This window comes from Thalassophryne amazonica, chromosome 19 (assembly GCF_902500255.1).
Source record: "Thalassophryne amazonica chromosome 19, fThaAma1.1, whole genome shotgun sequence".
Lineage (NCBI taxonomy): Eukaryota > Metazoa > Chordata > Actinopteri > Batrachoidiformes > Batrachoididae > Thalassophryne > Thalassophryne amazonica.
In genome coordinates, this window is record NC_047121.1 from 11,182,451 (window position 1) to 11,205,580 (window position 23,130).

General features: G+C 42.6%; 1 protein-coding gene across 2 annotated transcripts in view; it reads right to left on the reverse strand.

The window, feature by feature from the left end:
* Positions 1-23,130, reverse strand: part of trappc12 (trafficking protein particle complex 12) — a 105,169-nt gene that overhangs the window by 26,429 nt on the left and 55,610 nt on the right. For both annotated transcript variants that reach the window (XM_034159770.1, XM_034159771.1), the window contains exons 4-5: positions 1,549-1,662; positions 50-188 (exon numbers count right to left, since the gene is read on the reverse strand). In XM_034159770.1, coding sequence (XP_034015661.1) covers positions 50-188; positions 1,549-1,662 — 253 coding nt within the window. The remainder of the gene's footprint in view (positions 1-49; positions 189-1,548; positions 1,663-23,130) is intronic.

A 23,130-nucleotide genomic window follows, 5' to 3' on the forward strand; every position in this document is an offset into this window, starting at 1 on the left:
AAAAAGCCAAACACCTTATAGCTAAACATGTGTGTCTGGGTGCAAGTACCTCTCCTGCCAGGGTAAACAGTGGGGTAGTACTCATAGTAGAGGTCTGGTTGATCCAGGTTGCCAAAAGGCTCAAACTCGAGCTCAGCATTTTGGAAAAGGTTCAGCTTGGTCAGAAGAGCCAGACGCACAAACCAGAGCTGCAACACACAAAACCATGCCTCCATTTGTACAATGTACACCAGATTACAAAAACCGTTCAGGAACAGAAATATTTCAGTTCACACAAGCAAACTGAAAGAACACTTAGAGTGCACAGCTGTGGCCAGGAACAAAATGTACCATCGTGGAATATTCAAAAATAAAGGAGGTCAAAATCTGCTTTTCTAGTTTATAAAAGACTTTCAGCAGTTTTTTTATTCAGTTCATTAACCAACTTCAAAAATGTTTTTTTTTGTTGTTTATTTATTTGCTCTACCTCCACCCTTTAAAAATTATTTTGGAACATTCAACATTGCTGAAGAATCTAAATGGGTGTCAACAGATTTTTGACCCTGTGCTGATTTCATGGTGGTTTTCCACATTCAACAAACTACAGAACTGCCCGGGTCCATCGCCTCTGGAAACTAACCATCTATCTGCTGCAGACGGGTGAAGCATGGGTGTGTCTTCGGCCTTCAACACAGAGATAACTGCGTGCTAGATCATGGCCAAAGTAATGCACCACACGGCCAAAATGTCATATGTGATTATCCCTCACAATGCAAGTGATATTCTTCATCAACCCAAGTTACTGTTCCTGTGATAGTCATTCGAGCAGAACCCTCCTCCGCAGACACTGAGTATCAAAGACATCTCATCATCACCTCAGGTCACCCTCACAAGCATACAGTAAAACAGGAAGTACCAGGACCCTAAAGACTGAGACATGCATTATCATTGCAGGATAACGTTCACGGTGCATAATCAAATTCTCTCTAAACTTTTTATTCATTCACCCTGTGCTGTGTATCTGAGGCCTCCCAAAGTTAAAAGCACCATGTGTAAATCAAAAAAAGAGTAATCAGGGGATGACATATCCCCCTGGGCCCCACAAATCAGTAATACAAAGTGTTGGGGGATCAACCAAGTGCACCCTTATGCTAAATATGAATGAAATTGGTCAACTGGTTCTTGAGATATCACGCTGACAAGGGTGGCAATGACAATATCTTGAATAACTCACTGTGATATTGAAATTGACTCCAAGGTCACCGTCATCGACTGGTGTTGGGGAATCACCCAAAGACACCCTTATGCCAAATATGAATGAAATTGGTCAAGTGGTTCTTGAGATATCACACTAACAAGCGAAAACAAAGGGATCGATAGACAGACGGACATGCTGATCGCTTCTTCACCCCGTATTTCATATAGGGCAAAATAGACAGTTTTGTCACGAGTGAAAGCTTAATGCGAGACGCTTGGCTGAACACTAGCAAACACTATAATGCAAAGATGAGCAGACAGAAGTTTGTATAAAAGAGCTGATAAATTGAGAAAAAGCCAAAGGCATCCTACCTGCAGTGAGTCAGTGGTGTGGGAGGTTGGCTGGCCAGCCTTTCCATATCCCTGACCGTGAGCTGTCAGCAGCCGACCCGTCAGATCCACCGCAGCCCGCCAGTTCTTTGTGCTCTGCAGTGGAAAACAGACATGTCTTGAAACACAAAAAATCTCAATGAACTGAAACGGTTTGTTTCTTCTCATCAGAGTCACTCAAAGCATATTTAGAACACGTGGTGAGGTGAGGTTGGGTCTAAGGGTATGCGCTGGCACCGTACGTCATCACATCCACCATACTACAGAGCCGCTTTGGGTTCTGGATGCAAAACCCCCTGGCAAACCATCAGACCATCCCCATCACTCTAAATGACTATCTAGCTACCACAGCCAGGTGAAACGTGGGTAAAAACAAGGTAGGACACATGAATAACAGGAGTTTGTGATGCATTTACTCAAGCAAATTTCCAGTCAGCACTGTTTCATCAGGGACATTTTCACAGGGGTTCTGGACTATATCTGACACAGCATTTCAATTACCAACACTTTTTTAAGAGAGTGAGCCAGTGTTGCGGGTATGAATTCCCCATGGCACATTTCCACAGTGAAATCCTGCTGTGCACACAGTGTTATAGAAAGAAATTAATGAAAGAAAGCATAGGAGCACATTAACACCTGCATCACATTCACTGAGCATGGATGGAAGGATGGATGCATTTGGACTGTAGGGAAAACTGATGTTCCTAGACCAAACCCACAGAGTGACACAGAGTGACCTGGGTCTTTTTGTGTGCCGTTTTCATAAAAACAGCACACAAAAAGACCCAGGTCCACTTTTCCACTCACCTACCCAAGCTTGATGCTGACTGGTTGAACTCATGCATGACAAGCCAACACCACCAAACGGCACTGGTGAATGTGAAAGTAAGCAGAAACAATGGACGACATACAGGCGACAGACGAAGTACAGACATTGGACGAGGGCCAGGGAGAATTCAAATCCTTGAGGAGGAGTGCAAAAATACCAGTCAGCAAACATGGTTGCCCATGGAATTACACAACAGGGCTGACAGAAAAGAGAAAACCTCAAGCAGGACCACATGTGTGAGCAACCACAACAACAAAAGCGGGCCAGACTGCAAAACCGAGACAATACTGTGCCACAGACCTTCATGCACCAGAAATGCAGGGACAAAAGATTTACTGCTAATTTGTTTGATGACAGACACTGCAGTGGAAATGCACACTGTGTGCTGCATTCAAGGGAAGTCTAGTCTGCAGGTAAACAATTAATGAAATGCAGATATGTTAAGAGTTTGCAGTTAGCAATAGAGTGGGCGGGGGGGGGGGGGGGGGCAAACTCTTTTACCTTCTGACTAGCGCTAATGCTGAATTAGTGATAGCTAACAAACAACTGTTTTTTTCAGTTGTCTTACACCTCTCCTGGAGGTTAAAGTTTGTTTGCTAGCTATCACTAGCATTAGATGCATGTGGTGACTGCAAGCCCGGTGGGTCTTCATCACAGTGGAGACACAACAGGTGAGAAGGCTTTTCATTTCCTCTCTCTCTTAAAACTGTACTATTAACAATGGAGCAGGTCTCAGTCTCCCTCTATCTACATTCTCGTGTGTTAGTGAAGCAATGGACAATAGTAACGTCTCTGTTTCTCTTTTGCTTTACGACTGGCAACTAGTGTTTTAGGTACTGTTCACTCTGGCCGACTGATTCTGCTGTTTTTCTTTGTCTGAGATGCTGTCGCTGAAGATGGACCATGGACCAAGGTTTCTGTCAACATCTATTGGACCATCAGATGTCTAACCACCCCCTGTGGGTAGCTGCTTTACTGGATGCCATGATGGAAAAGCACTTCAAATTCACTTAAAAATTTTGGGACTTTTGGGGAATTAGATCTGTTTTGGACTATTTATGTTCTTTCTGCCCTGTATTTTGTTCTGATTTAGCCTACTGTCCATTACTGTTAGAATGGTCAAAGCAGTAGGTCACCCATTGGGTCTGGTCTGCTTGAAGTTTCTTTGCTAAAAAACACCAAGGGAAGTTTTTCCTTACCACTGTTGCCTATGCCCTTGCTCAAGGAGTTGGCAAGGTTATATCCCTGTCACACATATGCCGATTGAGGCAGAATAGCGTCAGAATGACACATCCGGCCACAATCGTGAAGTACTGAGGTGCGGTCTGAAGACCAACATACGGCAGTCTCTGAGCAGTCAACATATTCGGTCCCATTCGCTCGGCTGTCCCGAGTGTGTTGCACATGTTCAAAACACTCTTGGCACCATCGAGATGGGACGCACATCTGACGGTGGTCTATGTCCAGTTTCTGTGTCATCTGATCTCAATCTACATATTCTGGGGGCATCATAACAGCATTTGAAATGATCTGATCACAGTTGATTGAGCTCTGTGATCGATTGGTCATATCAAAGACTGCTGGCATGTTGTGCCATGCGTCCACCTCCACAGGACCCCGGCCAGGGAGAGCAAAGGAAATGTTGATATGCAATAACATGTATGTGGCACTCTGCGTGCATCAGAGGCTCAGTGCAGTGAACTGCAATGCAGCTGAACAGGATGTCACCGCTGTAATACACGTATTATTACATGTTCACTTCCTAAGTCTGTAGCAGGTATGATGTGTAAATGCTTCCCCAGCCCATGACAACATAAATAAACATGCAACTCACCTCTGGTACGGCCCCAGGAGCAGTGCAGTGTAGACAGCTGGTGAAGACCCTTTCACCCGGCTGTGCTGTGCTGGCAACATCGATCGGCTCACAAATGCATAATCCACCTCTGGCATAAATAAATCCCATGTGAAGTGCCGTGACACACCAATAACCCAACTACAGTTGTGTTAAGATGCGTTTCAGGTACGCTGAAATGGCCACAAAACAAAGAAGAAAAAGTTTGCTGGCTGCGTCTGAAAAATGTTGCGCACATTGGGAGAAGTTGGTGCACTGCCAGCACAGTTCATCAGCAGTTATGGAGCACAGGCGGATGAATAAAATCTAGCAATGTATATACTGATCACACAGCTAAAGGGATTTTTCGCCGTAGTGATAACAGCAGGTGATCACTGACAGTTGTCAGCCTTTTTGTGTGCGCACTCAAGGAGAGCTCCTGTGCGCCCCACGTGTGCACACAGAGCAGCTTGTACAACATTATGAACACACATACATGCAGCTGAGCGAACATTTCGGCCACACACTCGCAAACAAGTGCACGCACGCGTAGCGGTTTGTTCAGCAATTATGAACACACGCGCAGCTGAGGGACCATTTCATCTGACCACACACTCGCACGCTGGTTGGATCACTTGCTGTACGCACATACACACGCGCACTCCATTACGTGAGACACAGACTCCTGCCAGGTCAGTGAGCACTGAAAATGTGAGGACGAGCGAAGATGCGATTGTGTGAGTGAGTGAGTGAGTGAGTGAGTGACAGCTCCAATGGTGGTGACATCTGACAGCAGTCTGTGTCATCTAACTGTAGTCTAAAATATGTTTGGTGTGCATGAGGCAGTCTGGCTGTGTTCTCACATGGCTGACCACGCCTCTTTCCCTCCTGACTGCATATGGATTATGACCATATTTGCCGTGTCTGGCTCGTTCTTGCACATTCTTGCTATGTGCGACGGGGCTTTAAACCTTAGCCATGTGAAGCACCTTGAGGTGACTTTGTTGTGATCTGACGCTATATAAATAAGGTGAACTGAACAGAGTCTCAATTATTGGGCCACTCCAGTAAATGGATGTAAAATCTGGAGAGCATGCCAAGTTCAAGCTTAAAACACAAAAAAATTAAGGCAGTTCTGAAGGTAAAAGCGGTTCCAACTCAGTACTGTCTATGTGTAAACAGTGTATGATATAATGAGCACTCATGTGCCCATTGAGGTTGCATGATGTTAGAAAAAACCGAAATTGCAATATTTTTATTTCTGCCATGAGTGTGATGGCAAAACTTTCATGAGATGACTTGAACAGCTGTGGAAAAATGAATCATTTTAGAATGATGTTTTTAAAAAAAAAGAAGAAAAAAAAAGGAGGAATACTTCAGCTTAAAAAATAAATACGTAAGTCAGGTGTGCTCAACCAATCAATATGTAGAATATACACTCTGTATATATATATATATATATGTGTGTGTGTGTGTGTGTGTGTGTATGTATGCATGTACAGTAGTGTTCAGAATAATAGTAGTGCTATGTGACTAAAAAGATTAATCCAGGTTTAGAGTATATTTCTTATTGTTACATGGGAAACAAGGTACCAGTAGATTCAGTAGATTCTCACAAATCCAACAAGACCAAGCATTCATGATATGCACACTCTTAAGGCTATGAAACTGGGCTATTAGTAAAAAAAAAAAAGTAGAAAAGGGGGTGTTCACAATAAGAGTAGTGTGGCATTCAGTCAGTGAGTTTGTCATTTTGTGGAACAAACAGGTGTGAATCAGGTGTCCCCTATTAAAGGATGAAGCCAGCACCTGTTGAACATGCTTTTCTCTTTGAAAGCCTGAGGAAAATGGGACGTTCAAGACATTGTTCAGAAGAACAGCGTAGTTTGATTAAAAAGTTGATTGGAGAGGGGAAAACGTATACGCAGGTGCAAAAAATTACAGGCTGTTCATCTACAATGATCTCCAATGCTTTAAAATGGACAAAAAAAAAAAAAAACCAGAGACGCGTGGAAGAAAACAGAAAGCAACCATCAAAATGCATAGAAGAATAACCAGAATGGCAAAGGCTCACCCACTGATCAGCTCCAGGATGATCAAAGACAGTCTGGAGTTACCTGTAAGTGCTGTGACAGTTAGAAGACGCCTGTGTGAAGCTAATTTATTTGCAAGAATCCCCCGCAAAGTCCCTCTGTTAAATAAAAGACGTGCAGAAGAGGTTACAATTTGCCAAAGAACACATCAACTGGCCTAAAGAGAAATGGAGGAATATTTTTGTGGACTGATGAGAGTAAAACTGTTCTTTTTGGGTCCAAGAGCTGCAGACAGTTTGTGAGACGACCCCCAAACTCTGAATTCAAGCCACAGTTCACAGTGAAGACAGTGAAGCATGGTGGTGCAAGCATCATGATATGGGCATGTTTCTCCTACTATGGTGTTGGGCCTATATATCACATACCAGGTATCATGGATCAGTTTCGATATGTCAAAATACATGAAGAGGTCATGTTGCCTTATGCTGAAGAGGACATGCCCTTGAAATAGGTGTTTCAACAAGACAATGACCCCAAGCACACTAGTAACGAGCAAAATCTTGGTTCCAAACCAACAAAATTAATGCCTCGCAGATGTGAAGAAATCACGAAAAACTGTGGTTATACAACTAAATACTAGTTTAGTGATTCACAGGATTGCTAAAAAAGCAGTTTGAACATAATAGTTTTGAGTTTGTAGCGTCAACAGCAGATGCTACTATTATTGTGAACACCCCCCTTTTCTACCTTTTTTACTAATAGCCCAATTTCATAGCCTTAAGAGTGTGCATATCATGAATGCTTGGTCTTGTTGGATTTGTGAGAATCTACTGAATCTACTGAATCTATACTCAAAACCTGGATTAATCTTTTTAGTCACATAGCACTACTATTATTCTGAACACTACTGTATGTATGTATGTATGTATGTATAAAATTTTCCTCTCAACAACTTGCAACTTGTGTCCTGCTGGCTGTGGTAGACTCCTGCCTCTATGGAACTGGTGCTTAGGGCTTGTTCTTGTGCTGTCCTTTTCTATCCACTGGTAGTTCTTCTTGATGTCAGCCATTTCCTCTGTCTGTCCAATGTACATCCCTTGGAGGGGCTTGGTCTTACATAATATCTCCTCCTCCATTTCCTTATCACCACCTGTCTTCAGCTATCTTCAGCATTCTTGCAGCAGCTGATCTCGGGGAGCCATCTTTCTGATGTATTCATGGATGCTCCTCTTCTCATCCTGGATTGTGGTTCTGACACTCACTAATACTCGCCCTCCCTCCTTGTGTTGCTCATAGAGCCCCAGAGTGCTGGACTTTGGGTGGAAACCTCCATGTATTGTGAGGAGTTTTTGTCTCTTGACATTAGTGGCATCTACTGTATGTCCTCCTGTGGCCAACCTATTATCCCAGCTGGATATCTGATGACTGATAGGGCATATGTATTGATAGCTCAGATCTTATTCTTACCACTGAGCTGGCGTCTCAGCACCTGTCTTAGCTTCTGGAGGTGTTTTGTTGTGGCTGACCTTCTTGTACCTTCATCATGGTTCCCACTGACTTGTGGGATTTCTGGTTACTTGTAGCTGTCCTGTATGTCTGCTATCCTGTGTTCTGGCAACTCCACCCCCTGAATCCAAAACACCATCCTTCTCTTTGCCACCATTCTGCCACACTTATCTAATCTGAATGAAATCCCGATATCTTCGCTGTAGATCCTGGTGAGGTGGATCAGTGAGTCAATGTCTCCCTCACAGTGCATGACCTTGGTATATTCTGCATTTGATGGTGACTTATGCGAGTGCCTTGGAGTTGGCCTCCTCTGATGTCTTCCACAGTCAACCTGAGTTCCTGATTAATTTTATCAGTGCACTGTTAGCCTTCTATTGTGCCAAGCACTCCCATATCCACGTGTGAGGCACCAAGTCATAGGCCTTCCTGCAGTCAATCCAGGCTGTGCTCAGGTTAGTCTGCCTGGTTGTGGTCACACACAGCGGTGTGTGTGTGTGTGTGTGTGAAAAATGTTGTACGAGGGTGATTTCTATGGCGATGGACTGGAGTGACCAAGCAGGCAGTCTACAAAATGAAAAATGATCATGGATTAACATGACCTAATGTTACAAAGCTACTGACAACTGCTCATGAGCATCCAAAATTACACAAGATGATAATTTCACGCCACGCAGATACTGGCACATACGTCGCACATGATTTGTTAGGACATTTCACCACACAACAAGCCAAATCATTACAGATATTTGTTATAAAATGCTCAAAAACAGACACAGTCATCCACAGCAGACGCAGCCAGCGGCCTCTGAGCGACCACAGCAGTGAGTCAGAGCTCAGTGGCACCACATGAGCTGTCACTCAAAGCTACCATGTCCCTCATTATGCATATCTTTACAGCTTAAAACATCTTTAAGGAGTTGGAACAAATTCAGTCCTGCACAGCTGTCATGAAGTGGAAAATTTGTCATAAAGAGACCAAAACAATTTTTTTTAATCCAGGCTGTAAACATGAAAATTCAGTAAGGTATGTCTTCTATAATATATTCCAATTCTAAAGTAGAACTATACTAGTATATACTAAGGCATATCTAACTAGAAGCACTCGGAGAGCGCAAACCACTGCCAAGGCCATAGGGTCACTGACGTCACATGGAACACCCGTTGGCAAAGAGACTTATTCCATGTCATTTCCCACATCTACCGTCATGTTTCAGATTCAGTGGTTAACCCTCTGGGGTCCGAGGGCATTTAATTGAAATCCGTTGAGGATTTTTTTGAGTAATCCTGCTAACAAACCAACCAACCAACCAATCAACCAACAAACGGACATGACCGAAAACACAACCTAAAAATCAAATCAAATTTATATAGCCCCAATTCACGATGAAATCGTCTCAAGGCGCTTCACACACACACAAAAAAATTAAATTAAAAATTTAAAACAATAAAAAGACGGCCATAAAAGAATACAATAATAAAAACACATCATAACACTAATGATAAAACAGGGAAAACAAATGAGTCTTTAAACGTGACTCAAAAGTCTCCACAGTACAGAACGTAGGGCCTGAGCTTGTACATAGGGGCTTACCAGGTCAGACAGATAGGGAGGTACAAGTCCATGAACAATTTTATGAACTAATAACAGTACTTTAAAATCCGATCTTGCAGCAACTGGAAGCCAGTGCAGGGATGCCAAAACGGGAATAATGTGGTCAAACTTTCTGCTTTGTGTCAAAAGTCTGGCAGCAGCATTTTGAACCAGTTGAAGACCCCTAATCCTGGACTGTGGTAAGCCAGAAAATAGAGCATTACAATAGTCCAATCTAGAAGAAACAAATGCATGAATCAAAGTCTCAGCATCAGCCATAGACAGGACATACTTGTCGGAGGTAAATATCTAAGAAAAGAAGAGTAGAATAGAGTAGACTAGAGCCACTTAGGTGCCTGGTGGATGGTAAGTTTATTTCAGGGCTGCGAATGACGAAAATTGTGAAATCCCAAGAAAATTTGCAGGGGGCCTGGGGAGCACAGCCCCCCAGGGGCTGGGGTCTAGGGCCTGCGGGGCCCCAGAAACCAAAATAATTTTGTATCTAATGATACATTTTCAGCATCTCCTGGAAGAAAAAAATCTTGAAAGAAGTGCATATTTATTAATGATCCTAGATTCTACCTTTCATTTGAACGGTCAATGATAATGTTGAAATAATAGAATATGACATGGAAGTAGGACCTGGAATGATTTCCCTTTTAATTGTAAACCAAATTATGCATCAACTCAGAACAATTAAACTACGTGAAATTCATGAAGACTGAAAAGACTGTTAAAGCATTTCAAAAACCACAGCTAAAGCTTGGAGAATATTTTGAAAATCATAAATCAAATATACCTTATAGTAAAAAAGTTACTGATATCCTCATGTAAATTCCTGTAAATCCATTCAAAGCCACAATGTCTTTTTTTCCAATGACAGAAAGTCTACATTAATTAAAAAAAATTCTTACCATGTTTCTTGAGTGCACAAGATGCAGTGAGCCTTTTCCCATTTATTTTATCTGTGTTCATGACGACGAACTTTAAATTCAACCCAGCGTCATTTCCACGGATACTTATCTCAAAACTTTTTTCAAACCGTGTTTCTCGCCATCTTCCCTCTCTTCGACGTCCCTCCATGACACAGACATGCCGTAAAATTCTTCTTTTAAAAATTTGATGGCTCTTAAAGTTTGCAATGTCCACATGCTACATTTAGCTTAAAGAACAGCGTCTTGGAGCAGCCACACAGCATTGCCGTAGCAATTAACTAGTCCCACTTAAAAACTCAGCCATTTAAAAAACTCAGTGACAATCATGATTACAGAGTACAACACGAAACCCCCCCCATGATGAAATCCGCAGAATACCTCTGATCCGTGGACTTTTCACAGCCCTCTCATTTCTACTCTAACATTGGACATTTTAACATGAGCTTCTATGGGCATGTGCAGCTAGTCAAGGAACTGGTGCAACCTTTTCTTCTTCTGGCTGTGCCCCATTTAGGACCACCAAAGCTTATCACTTGGGAAACACCAGACTTGACTAACCAGCTGTGTTTGCAGCAGGACAAATTAGAAAATATGCAGATGATGCCAGAAACAGGGCTGGTGGCCCCTGATAGAGAACCTTCACAATAAATTACAACACAAAGAAAATACTGTTTCCACCTGTCACAATAAAAGTCCTAAGCATACAGTGCTGCTGATCAGCAGTAACACAACAAAATCTGAGCATTTTGCAAAGAGGCAATTCAATAATAATTTTTTGTGTTTTTCTTACATTTCTGACAGAGAAAGAGAAAACAAAGTTTGTGTCAGATTGTGATGAGCTTGCACAGCTTCTGTGTTACATATTAGGAAAAAACTGTGTGTGTCTGTGAATTCACTTGGAGATTAGTGATGGAAGATGAGATCCATGACTGCTGTTTTGATTAATCAAAGAAAAAAATTAAATTGGGGAAAAAAATTGGGGTGGGGGGGGTGACGTACAATTTAATTTGCCTGAGTTGATACCACACGTCCTGCGGTCTGAGTACTGCACATGCACACAGACAACCTGCCCTCCAGTCTGTAGAAGCACCAGGCATTCAGTCTGGAGGACACACACACACACACACACACACACACACACACACACACACACACACACACACACACACACACACACACACACACACACACACACACACACACACACACACACACACACACACACACACACACACACACACACACACACACACACACACCTCTCAAAGTGTTAGCAGCATCTGCCTCCTCAGGAGGTGGTACAATAGGTTGGGGAACAGAGGTAGGAGGGGCTGTGGAATCACCACACCCCATCAACACACACGACAAGGTCGGCTCACCGATTGAGTCCTAAGTGCTGCGCCATTCATCACAGCCAGGGGGCTAATTAGGAAAGAGGGCTACTATCTTTCTAGTCATTTATAGTCCCAAAATTCATCACTCTCTCTGTATGTCTGTCTCGTCCCATCTTCTCTCCTCAGTACACGTCCTTTTGCTCGTCATTCTATGCCCTTTAACCTCTCCTTCTCCCTTCTTGCCCACATGTCTCTCAGCATTCACCCACACTCGCTTCTCCTGCTGCTCCCTCTTGCTCCCCCTGACTCTCACTTCTGCCTCTCTTCCTTCCCCACTGTCAGTGCTTCCTCCTCAGTTGCTGCTTCCTTCTCCTCTCCTGCCCTGTGCTGGTAGCTGTGCCATCACTGAATCTTCATTAGGGGGGGAAATGAAGCTGAAAACGAGGAGGCAGCCTGGATAGCCAAAAGCAGCTGCAGTCACTCACGCACGCACGCACGCACGCACGCACGCACGCACGCACGCACGCACACACACACACACACACACACACACACACACACAGCGTACAGTGTGCAACAGTATACTGCTGCCCTGCCACAGGGCGCAAAAAGACAGGTGTGCAAGTGTGCATGTCTCTGTGTCTGTCTGAGACAGGATTTGTGGCGGGTTGAGGAAATGAGAAGCGGCAGCTGTGGTTTACAGTAGCTGCATTTGGAGAAACACAGAACACAGAGCAATAAGGAGTTTAAACAGAGGATAAGGAGGGTAAGGACAGAGGAAATCTGACCAACAAGTAGAAAAAAAAGGACGACACAAGTTAAAGTTAGAAAACAAACAAAAAAACAAGAGCTCTAGACAAAAACTGTCAGGAGGGAAGGAAAACAAAACAAAACAAAAAAAAGAATCAATGTTTGGTGTGGAGAGGAAAAAGATATGGAGATGAGAACTGGGACCAAGGGAACACAAACTCAACAAAGCTGGAAACCTGAACGCCAGCTCTGTCCTTACGTAATGATGTATTATCACGGCTACACACCGCTCCATAGTCTGATATTATCCCACACCGTCGTTTTAAGTCTTGAAGAAATCCCATCCAAACCAAACATTACAGGTGCTGTGCAGGAGACATGATGTGAGCAGGCAGCCATTGTGGTTAGAAATCGAGTCTGCTGTCACCAGGTCAAAGCTGCAGTCTCCATTAAAGCTGGTGTGCACCTTGCGGACGTCCTTGAACAAGGTAATGATGTACGTCTGCGCTCCACCATCATCTTAAATGAATGCACTGGAGCTGAATAAAGGGTAAACACATCCTCAGGATGCACCACGTTCAGCAATCTAACACTTTAAAATCACAGAAGGTCATACTGGGAGTATGTATTACAGTGACTGCACTTCTGCTTTCCAGTTTCATCAGGTTAGCTTTTTGTTTCCAGCTGACTGCTGTAAGATGTTCTCCGCTGAAAATTATACCATCTGCTATCTTTGTCTACACTTCATTACACTAGTTTTCAACAGATTTTTTCCCCTCTGCAGTTTTAACAATGTGAGAGCTACAGTCTGACTGCTGTTACAGGTGCTCGATTAGAGTTTCTGTCTTTTTTACATATGTAATGCCAGTCTGAAATAAAGATGTTTGTTCTAAAGGTCTAAAGACAGGGAGCACATTTGTTTTATTCTGTGGGGAACTTTCTGAGTAATTTGCTAACAAGCAAAAATCACCTGACCTCCATGATGGACACAATTATTCTGCTCCAGCTACTACAACCCCTGGCAATAATTATGGAATCACCGGCCTCGGAGGATGTTCATTCAGTTGTTTAATTTTGTAGGAAAAAAGCAGATCACAGACATGACACAAAACTAAAGTCATTTCAAATGGCAACTTTCTGGCTTTAAGAAACACTATAAGAAATCGGGAAAAATAATTGTGGCAGTCAGTAACGGTTACTTTTTTAGACCAAGCAGAGGGAAAAAAATATGGACTCACTCAATTCTGAGGAATAAATTATGGAATCACCCTGTAAATTTTCATCCCCAAAACTAACACCTGCATCAAATCAGATCTGCTCGTTAGTCTGCATCTAAAAAGGAGTGATTACACCTTGGAGAGCTGTTGCACCAAGTGGACTGACATGAATCATGGCTCCAACATGAGAGATGTCAAATGAAACAAAGGAGAGGATTATCAAACTCTTAAAAGAGGGTAAATCATCACGCAATGTTGCAAAAGATGTTGGTTGTTCACAGTCAGCTGTGTCTAAACTCTGGACCAAATACAAACAACATGGGAAGGTTGTTAGAGGCAAACATACTGGTAGACCAAGGAAGACATCAAAGCGTCAAGACAGAAAACTTAAAGCAATATGTCTCAAAAATTGAAAATGCACAACAAAATAAATGAGGAACGAATGGGAGGAAACTGGAGTCAACGTCTGTGACCAAACTGTAAGAAACCGCCTAAAGGAAATGGTATTTACATACAGAAAAGCTAAACGAAAGCCATCATTAACACCTAAACAAAAAAAAACAAGGTTACAGTGGGCTAAGGAAAAGCAGTCATGGACTGTGGATGACTGGATGAAAGTCATATTCAGTGATGAATCTCGAATCTGCATTGGGCAAGGTGATGATGCTGGAACTTTTGTTTGGTGCCGTTCCAATGAGATTTATAAAGATGACTGCCTGAAGAGAACATGTAAATTTCCACAGTCATATGGGGCTGCATGTCAGGTAAAGGCACTGGGGAGATGGCTGTCATTACATCATCAATAAATGCACAAGTTTACGTTGGTATTTTGGACACTTTTCTTATCCCATCAATTGAAAGGATGTTTGGGGATGATGAAATCATTTTTCAAGATGATAATGCATCTTGCCATAGAGCAAAAACTGTGAAAACATTCCTTGCAAAAAGACACATAGGGTCAATGTCATGGCCTGCAAATAGTCCGGATCTTAATCCAATTGAAAATCTTTGGTGGAAGTTGAAGAAAATGGTCCATGACAAGGCTCCAACCTGCAAAGCTGATCTGGAAACAGCAATCAGAGAAAGTTGGAGCCAGATTGATGAAGAGTACTGTTTGTCACTCATTAAGTTCATGCCTCAGAGACTGCAAGCTGTTATAAAAGCCAGAGGTGGTGCAACAAAATACTAGTGATGTGTTGGAGCGTTCTTTTGTTTTTCATGATTCCATAATTTTTTCCTCAGAATTGAGTGATTCCATATTTTTTCCCCTCTGCTTGGTCTAAAAAAGTAACCGTTACTGACTGCCACAATATTTTTTCTTGATTTCTTATAGTGTTTCTTAAAGCCAGAAAGTTGCCATTTGAAATGACTTTAGTTTTGTGTCATGTCTGTGATCTGCTTTTTTCCTACAAAATTAAACAACTGAATGAACATCCTCCGAGGCCGGTGATTCCATAATTTTTGCCAGGGGTTGTATGCACACCCTCTGATCTGGGGCAGAGTCACAGTAAAGCTGCAGACGACAAAACCTTTCACAGGTCAACACTGCATTACAGGTCTGACACGTGCACAGACACCAACTCACATTCACACCAATTTCTATGTACAGTGAGGCAATAAGGCCAAAGACGGAGCAAACAAAATTATGCTCTCGCAAAGTCGCGCTGTCTACAGTCAACTAGGAGGGGAAAAAACACCACTTTAGGTGTCTTGACACTTGCACAAATTTGATGCGCACACTGGTTAACCCTCTGGGGTCAAAGAGCATTTTTTGGACAGTTCACTCGCCTGGCATAAAGGGGGAGGTGATGGTTTAGTGGTTAAAGTGTTGGGCTTGAGACCAGAAGATCCTCGGTTCAAATCCCCGCCTGACTGGAAAATCACTAAGGGCCCTTGGGCAAGGTCCTCAATCCCCTATTGCTCCCAGTGTGTAGTGAGCGCCTTGTATGGCAGCACCCTGACATCGGGGTAAATGTGAGGCATAATTGTAAAGTGCTTTGAGCATCTGATGCAGATAGAAAAGCGCTATATAAATGTAGTCCATTTACTGGTACGCAATCTGCTGTGCCAGAAAGTAAACTTGCTGAAAACTGTGTGTGGCTTTGTGCAAGAGCGCAAAGAAAATTTTGAAATGTTCAAAATCTCTGGCATGCACTAATTATGTGAACGTCATGTGAACATTGTGCAAACATTTCAAATACACTGTGTGTCATTGTGAGTTATTGTGTCAGCGCAGCACATCACAGCGCAGCTCATCTGAACGATTATGACGAGATGTTAAATCTCTATCATCAACAGAATTTTACAGCTACTCATAAGAAGGAATGAAAATGCAACTGTTTTAGCAAGCCATTACAATATAAATACAGTAGTGTTCAGAATAATAGTAGTGCTATGTGACTAAAAAGATTAATCCAGGTTTTGAGTATATTTCTTATTGTTACATGGGAAACAAGGTACCAGTAGATTGAGTAGATTCTCACAAATCCAACAAGACCAAGCATTCATGATATGCACACTCTTAAGGCTATGAAATTGGGCTATAAGAAAAAAAAGTAGAAAAGGGGGTGTTCACAATAATAGTAGTGTGGCATTCAGTCAGTGAGTCAGTGAGGAACAAACAGGTGTGAATCAGGTGTCCCCTATTTAAGGATGAAGCCAGCACCTGTTGAACATGCTTTTCTCTTTGAAAGCCTGAGGAAAATGGGACGTTCAAGCCATTGTTCAGAAGAACAGCGTAGTTTGATTAAAAAGTTGATTGGAGAGGGGAAAACTGATATGCAGGTGCAAAAATTTATAGGCTGTTCATCTACAATGATCTCCAATGCTTTAAAATGGACAAAAAAAAAAAAAAAACACAGATGCATGGAAGAAAACAGACAAAAACCATCAAAATGGATAGAAGAATAACCACAATGGCAAAGGCTCACCCATTGATCAGCTCCAGGATGATCAAAGACAGTCTGGAGTTACCTGTAAGTGCTGTGACAGTTAGAAGACGCCTGTGTGAAGCTAATTTATTTGCAAGAATCCCCCGCAAAGTCCCTCTGTTAAATAAAAGACATGTGCAGAAGAGGTTACAATTTGCCAAAGAACACATCAACTGGCCTAAAGAGAAATGGAGGAATATTTTTGTGGACTGATGAGAGTAAAACTGTTCTTTTTGGGTCCAAGAGCTGCAGACAGTTTGTGAGACGACCCCCAAACTCTGAATTCAAGCCACAGTTCACAGTGAAGACAGTGAAGCATGGTGGTGCAAGCATCATGATATGGGCATGTTTCTCCTGCTATTGTGTTGGGCCTATATATCACATACCAGGTATCATGGATCAGTTTGGATATGTCAAAATACTTGAAGAGGTCATGTTGCCTTATGCTGAAGAGGACATGCCCTTGAAATAGGTGTTTCAACAAGACAATGACCCCAAGCACACTAGTAACCGAGCAAAATCTTGGTTCCAAACCAACAAAATTAAAGCCTTGCAGATGTGAAGAAATCATGAAAAACTGTGGTTATACACCTAAATACTAGTTTAGTGATTCACAGGATTGATAAAAAAAAAAGGAGTTTGAACATAATAGTTTTGAGTTTGTAGCGTCAACAGCAGATGCTACTATTATTGTGAACACCCCCCTTTTCTACTTTTTTTACTAATAGCCCAATTTCATAGCCTTAAGAGTGTGCATATCATGAATGCTTGGTTTTGTTGGATTTGTGAGAATCTACTGAATCTACTGGTACCTTGTTTCCCATGTAACAATAAGAAATATACTCAAAACCTGGATTAATCTTTTTAGTCACATAGCACTACTATTATTCTGAACACTACTGTATTACAACTCCAATTCCAACTTCAGTGAAATTGGGGTTATATTATAAATAATTACCTTTAAGACGATTCCAAATGCGTTCTCCACATCATGAAGCACATGAGAGAGAGAGAGGGACAGAAAAAGCTGCAGCTGTAGAAAATTCCTCTGATCCTGGAAGTAATTAGAGGTGTTTTCATCAGCCAAAGTCTGAGAGCAAATGATTAATCCGCTATGAAATAATGATATTAGATAACGCAGAGTCCAGTGGCACAAAGTGCAGGATCCAGCGGGACACAGCGGGTGGCACGATGAATTGCGTGGCAGTGCGGGGGTTAAATGCGTGCAAGTGTCAAGGCACCTTTAGAACATTGGGCACACTGTAGTAATGCTAACACTGCCAAATTTATGTCATGGCTCAGGTCTCAAAGAATAGACAAACAGAGAAGCTTTACCAATAAAGACTCTACAGAGTACACACGCATCGTGTCATTATTCAGGCTGGAAATACATCAATTTAAGAATTACAGGGATGACAGACGGACAAAATAAAACAATATTAAAGTCAACAAATTAGGTAAATATGATGGAAAATTAATGCAGCGTGCATACTGTCAGATGGACAAGTCATTTCTGTTATTTTTCCTCTGTACATAGCTACAATAAAGCAGAAACAAAACAAATAAGATGTGACTGTGGCGCAGATTACACAAGTAGTATAAGTTAGTAAAAGTAATAACAAATTTGATGAATTCTTCATGTTTTGATTTGGAACAGAATGTGCAGTGTTCCAAATGCATTTGTGTGTAAGGAAATAAAAGCTATTTTAAGGGATTTTAAGCTTTACTCACATTTAAAAAAAAAACACACTGCAACACATTTTGAACACAACTGTACTTTGCCTTCAACAACAGTTTCTTTTTGTGTACAGCGGGGCTGTAGGCCTACCTATGCTTTCCAGAAAGAACAGAAGCAGTGAAAGAAGAGTATGCAGTTTAGCAAGAGTCTCAGACAGGAACTCACATCATGGTTCTGTCTCTGTGAGGTGTTCACATTCACCGAACCAGTGGGACACTGCATGCTACTTTCTGGCATGCCTCTGAAGTGTGCTGCAGAGAAGAGCAGTCTGTAGACCTGTGCCATGACAAATGAGGCAAATGTGGCTGGATGACAGGTAATCCAAGGTCACTCATTACCTTCACCTATTAATGTGTTGAATTTAAATGAGCACATGATGCCATAACAGAAAAAAAGATAACATTGATCATAATTAACAAGCTTGGCTTTAATGGTCTCTTTCTCACACGCAAGCGCACACGCACACGCACACACACACACACCCGACAAATCCGCCCAATGCAAATGTGCACACACTGTATCCTCTATCGCCTCTCATACACACAAACACATAATTAGTTTCGTCGCGAGTTTAAAAGGGGTGAGGCTTCTTAATTGTCTTGCAGATCAGAAGTTCAGTCCCCCTTTCCATTGAATTAAAAAAAAAAAGAAGTGCACAACAAAGTGTGATGAACAAACGAACGCCCACTTGTTCTCTCAGAAGACCCGAAAGCCTCCAGGCGAATCAGACTTTAAAAGGCTTCCTCATACCAGCTTCGGTTAACATCATGAGCTGCTGTACTACTTCAATTAAGTCCAAGCATTTGGATTACACAGAGGGTGTTTTTTGGTGGTGGTGGGAGGGCATTACTATTGGACTGGCCAGTCATTGCAGCTGCAGCCAACTTTATTTTATGTCTCTGTAGTTCCTGCTTTGCCCACTGAAGCAAGAGGACGGACTTGTACTGTACTTACATAATCTTCACACAGGCACCACTCAGGGTCTCACAGGCGATCACTGGACTCTTCAAGCAGCATCACTGGGCAATGAGTGAGCCCATGTATAAAGGAAGAATATATTATATGAAGACACTGCAGTGCATCCTGCCTTATCAGAGACCTCCACATAAGAGATGGTTCAGCAGAGCTTCTGAGTTCTCTGCTGAAAATTATACCATTTGCTATCTTTGCCTCCACTTCATTACACTAGCTTTCGACAGATTTTTTCAACAGTTGTCGGTTGAAGCTCTTCTGGGTAATATCAACCACCAATTGAGGAGTGGCTACTAGATATGTTTTCATGGTGTGGTTGTCAACAATAACATGTCCCACTTCTTGTTTCCTCTGAGCGCATCACTGAAGACGGCATTCAAGAAGCTCTCTAGTCGATCTTAAGTCACATCACAAGATTCCCAAAGTTTTTCCAAATGTATTAAAGCCACAGCCACAGTCCGGCGCCTGGGGACCAACTCCAGATGTAGAGACACTGCCTTAGTCAAGGGCAGAGAAAGGAGCAAACCCTAAATAAGTATGTTTGTGATTGTGTAGAAGAAACCAGAGTGCCTAGAGGAAACCCATATAGACATGGGGAGAAGATGCAAGCTCCACACAGAAAGGCCCAGGTGGGAAGCGAACCCAGAACATCCTTACTGTGAGTCAACAGTGCTAATCACAAAACCAGCATGCCAGCTGAAGAGCCAAACAAAGAGCTGCTGACTTCCTTTATGTGAAAAACAAAGTAACAAAAAATGTACATAAAGAGGCTTTAACATATTAGTTTTCTTCCTCTCTTTAACAGTTTTTTTTATTTTCATCTATATAGCGCCAAATCAAGGCGCTTCACACAAGTAAGGTCTAACCTTACTAACCCCCAGAGCAGCAATGGTAAGGAAAAACTCCCTCTGAGGAAGAAACCTCAAGCAGACCAGACTCAAAGGGGTGACCCTCTGCTTGGGCCATGCTACAGACATAAATTACAGAACAATTCACAAAATGAATATACAGGAAATGCTGTTGGTGCACAGGAGAGGAGGGTCTTTATGACAGGACAGGAGGATAGTTATGATCAATAGTAGCAATTTTTCTATGGGGGAAAACAGTTGTAATGGGGATAATCTTGGCTATGCATCTCACACCCAATTTTGATGAATATTTACCAAGTTACATGTGAAAATGGCAGCTGTAAATTTGCTGCAAGTTGTGGACAAAACAACTACAATTCCAGTGAACCTAAATTACTTAATATTTCTCCTCTTTCCACAACGGGGGAAAAAAACAAACAAAAAAACTGGTATAATATGCAGTTTGAGTGGAAAAACCAGTGGAAAAACCATTGTTGTGTGTATCATGTACAATTTCTTCCCCCCTACAAAATGGCTGTTGCAGACTTGGTGGATTGTTTCAAAGTGTTGCATTCTTAGGAAAAACTTAGAACTTCACATGTTTATGCCTGAGATGTTTACTGAAGCATCCAGGGAAACAACAAGTAATTTTAGGCATTTTAAGCCTTTTGTTTTCTTTCTAAGCATGTCTGTGTATACAGCTGGAATGCATTTCCCACAATTCTCTGCATGACAAAAATCCAATGTGGGGTGGGGGGTCTGCCTCGCGAGTTCTGCCGTGGTGGGGCTTGTGGGGCCCAGGTTCCCACGGCCCGTTGGGGTAGTGGGGTGCGGTTGTTGGCACTAGGGAGTGGACAGAGGCATTGGAACGCACCCCCGACACCGCTGGACCGCTCCCCTGTTGGTTCGTCGTGCTGCCCCGTGGCTCTGGTGGCAGCCCTTCCTGGCCCCTATGCCCTTCTGCTGCCCTTTTTCTCTTGGTTTCTCCTCGGGCCCTGCGTCCTGGACCCATTTCCGTCATTGCTTGCAGTCGGCTGTATGGCTTCTGACGTGCCGGAGTGGTCCATGTCATATGGTAACGTTCTGTACTCTTGTCTTGGCCCAACACACCAGCCACTGTAGTGACCGGATATTTAGCTGTGATCTGGGTCTCTGTGCATGGATGGTTGTGTGTTTGTGGCTGTCACCACAATTCGGTTTTGGGTACTCTCAAGTGCAGTAATATGTACTTGTATGGGGTGGGTATTTGGTTAAAGCCTTATGTGTTTGATGTAAACTGGGATATACAGTGGTTCCTCGCTATAACGCGGTTCACCTTTCGCGGCCTCGCAGTTTCGCAGATTTTTTTAGTCCAATTTTACATGCTTTTTTTTTTTTTTTTTAACAGCGCATTGTGTTCTGCGTCCTCATCAAGCAGGCCGGTCACAGCACCGCGAAGGGAGAGTACGCGTGTCTGTTTATAAGAATCTTCTCGCGCAGAAGAAAAAAGAGCACCAACAACTACCCATAACTGTGTTCGTCACTCGGAAAAAGACACCTGCACCGAGATGTGACTCAGTGGAAAAAGACGTGACAGCGGAGCGGTGCTACGATGAAGAGGCGCGATCAGAGGAATTGTGAAATACTGGTGAGTCACTATTAATAATTTATGTGTCAACTTCGTAGGTTGATCATTAAAATTAAATTCGTTAGTTCTAAAAGCCATCATAATTATTTATAGGAAAACGTTCTATTTTTAATTCTCAAACAAATGTTTGGGCCTGAAAACAGGTTGGTCTTATTTTTCTACTAAGGTTTGAACTTGGAGAGTGTTTACATACGAGAGAAAAGTGAGAAAATGTTAATGCCTGTTTGAGAAAATTGTATAAAGTGTGTAGTGAGGGGTTTTACAGCCTTAAAACATCTATAATAATTGTAAAAAATAACGCTGTCTACTTCGCGGATTTCGCCTATTGCGGGCTATTTTTAGAATATAACTCCCGCGATAAACGAGGGACCACTGTACAATGAAAAAATTGGAGATTGGCATAATATTTATTTAGAGGATGTGACAAACAGTGACCATAAAAAGTCGGTCACGGTCACCAGCCTTCAAAAAAATTGCAACCACTGGTGGGATTGAAACGGAGGTCAAGGTCACCGGCCTTTGAACCCATGCGAAGTACTCCTCCAAGGCATGTACCCACCAAGTATGAAGTTTCTACGAGCATTTTGCCAGAAACTGGGCGACAGCCAGGTGGAAACCATTCGGATGATTCAGACGGCTTTCGGTGATGATCCTCTGGGCATCACACAGATTAAGGAGCGGTACAACCGTTTTAAAGACGTCCGCATAACGGTGGAGAGCAAGCCACGCTCCGATCAGCCATCAACATGCTGAAATGACCAGATCATTTCCAAAGTGAACGCTGTGGTGATGCAGGACGTCGTGCATCACCATGTGTGACTGTCTGAGAAATTGCGGAGAGGTGGACATCAGCACTTTTTCGGTACATTCCATTGTGACAGAAGATTTGGCCATGAAAAGAAAGGTGGTGAAATTCATGCTGCTGCTGATGGCGGCGCAAAAGCGCCTCCGTGTTGATGTCTCACAGGACATGCTGTGACATGCCCACCTCTTCCACAATTTCTCGGATAGTCACACAACTGAAAAGTCACCAAAAGCCGTCTGAATCATCCGAATGGTTTCCACTTGCCCAGTTTCTGGCAAAATTTGATGCGGTGCTGCTCCAGTCGTTCCGTCTTTTTCCTTGAAATAAAAATCCGCCTTGAGTACTACACATGTCCTCACACAAAGGCTGCTTACCAGAAAATGATGCAATCGACAGGCGTGCAAAAGTTCACACATGCGCACGAAGGTTCAAGGTTTGCTCATGCAAGCACATGTGATTCAAATCCATCAGGTTTTTGCAAAAAATGAAAAGGTCCGATACTTTTGTAACAGACCTCGTATTTCTAAGATCACTTCCAGCATCGTGACCCCCTTTTTATTCCACATGGTTTGTCATTTGTTTGATAATGTTTTCCTTCTCTTTCTTTTTCACTGT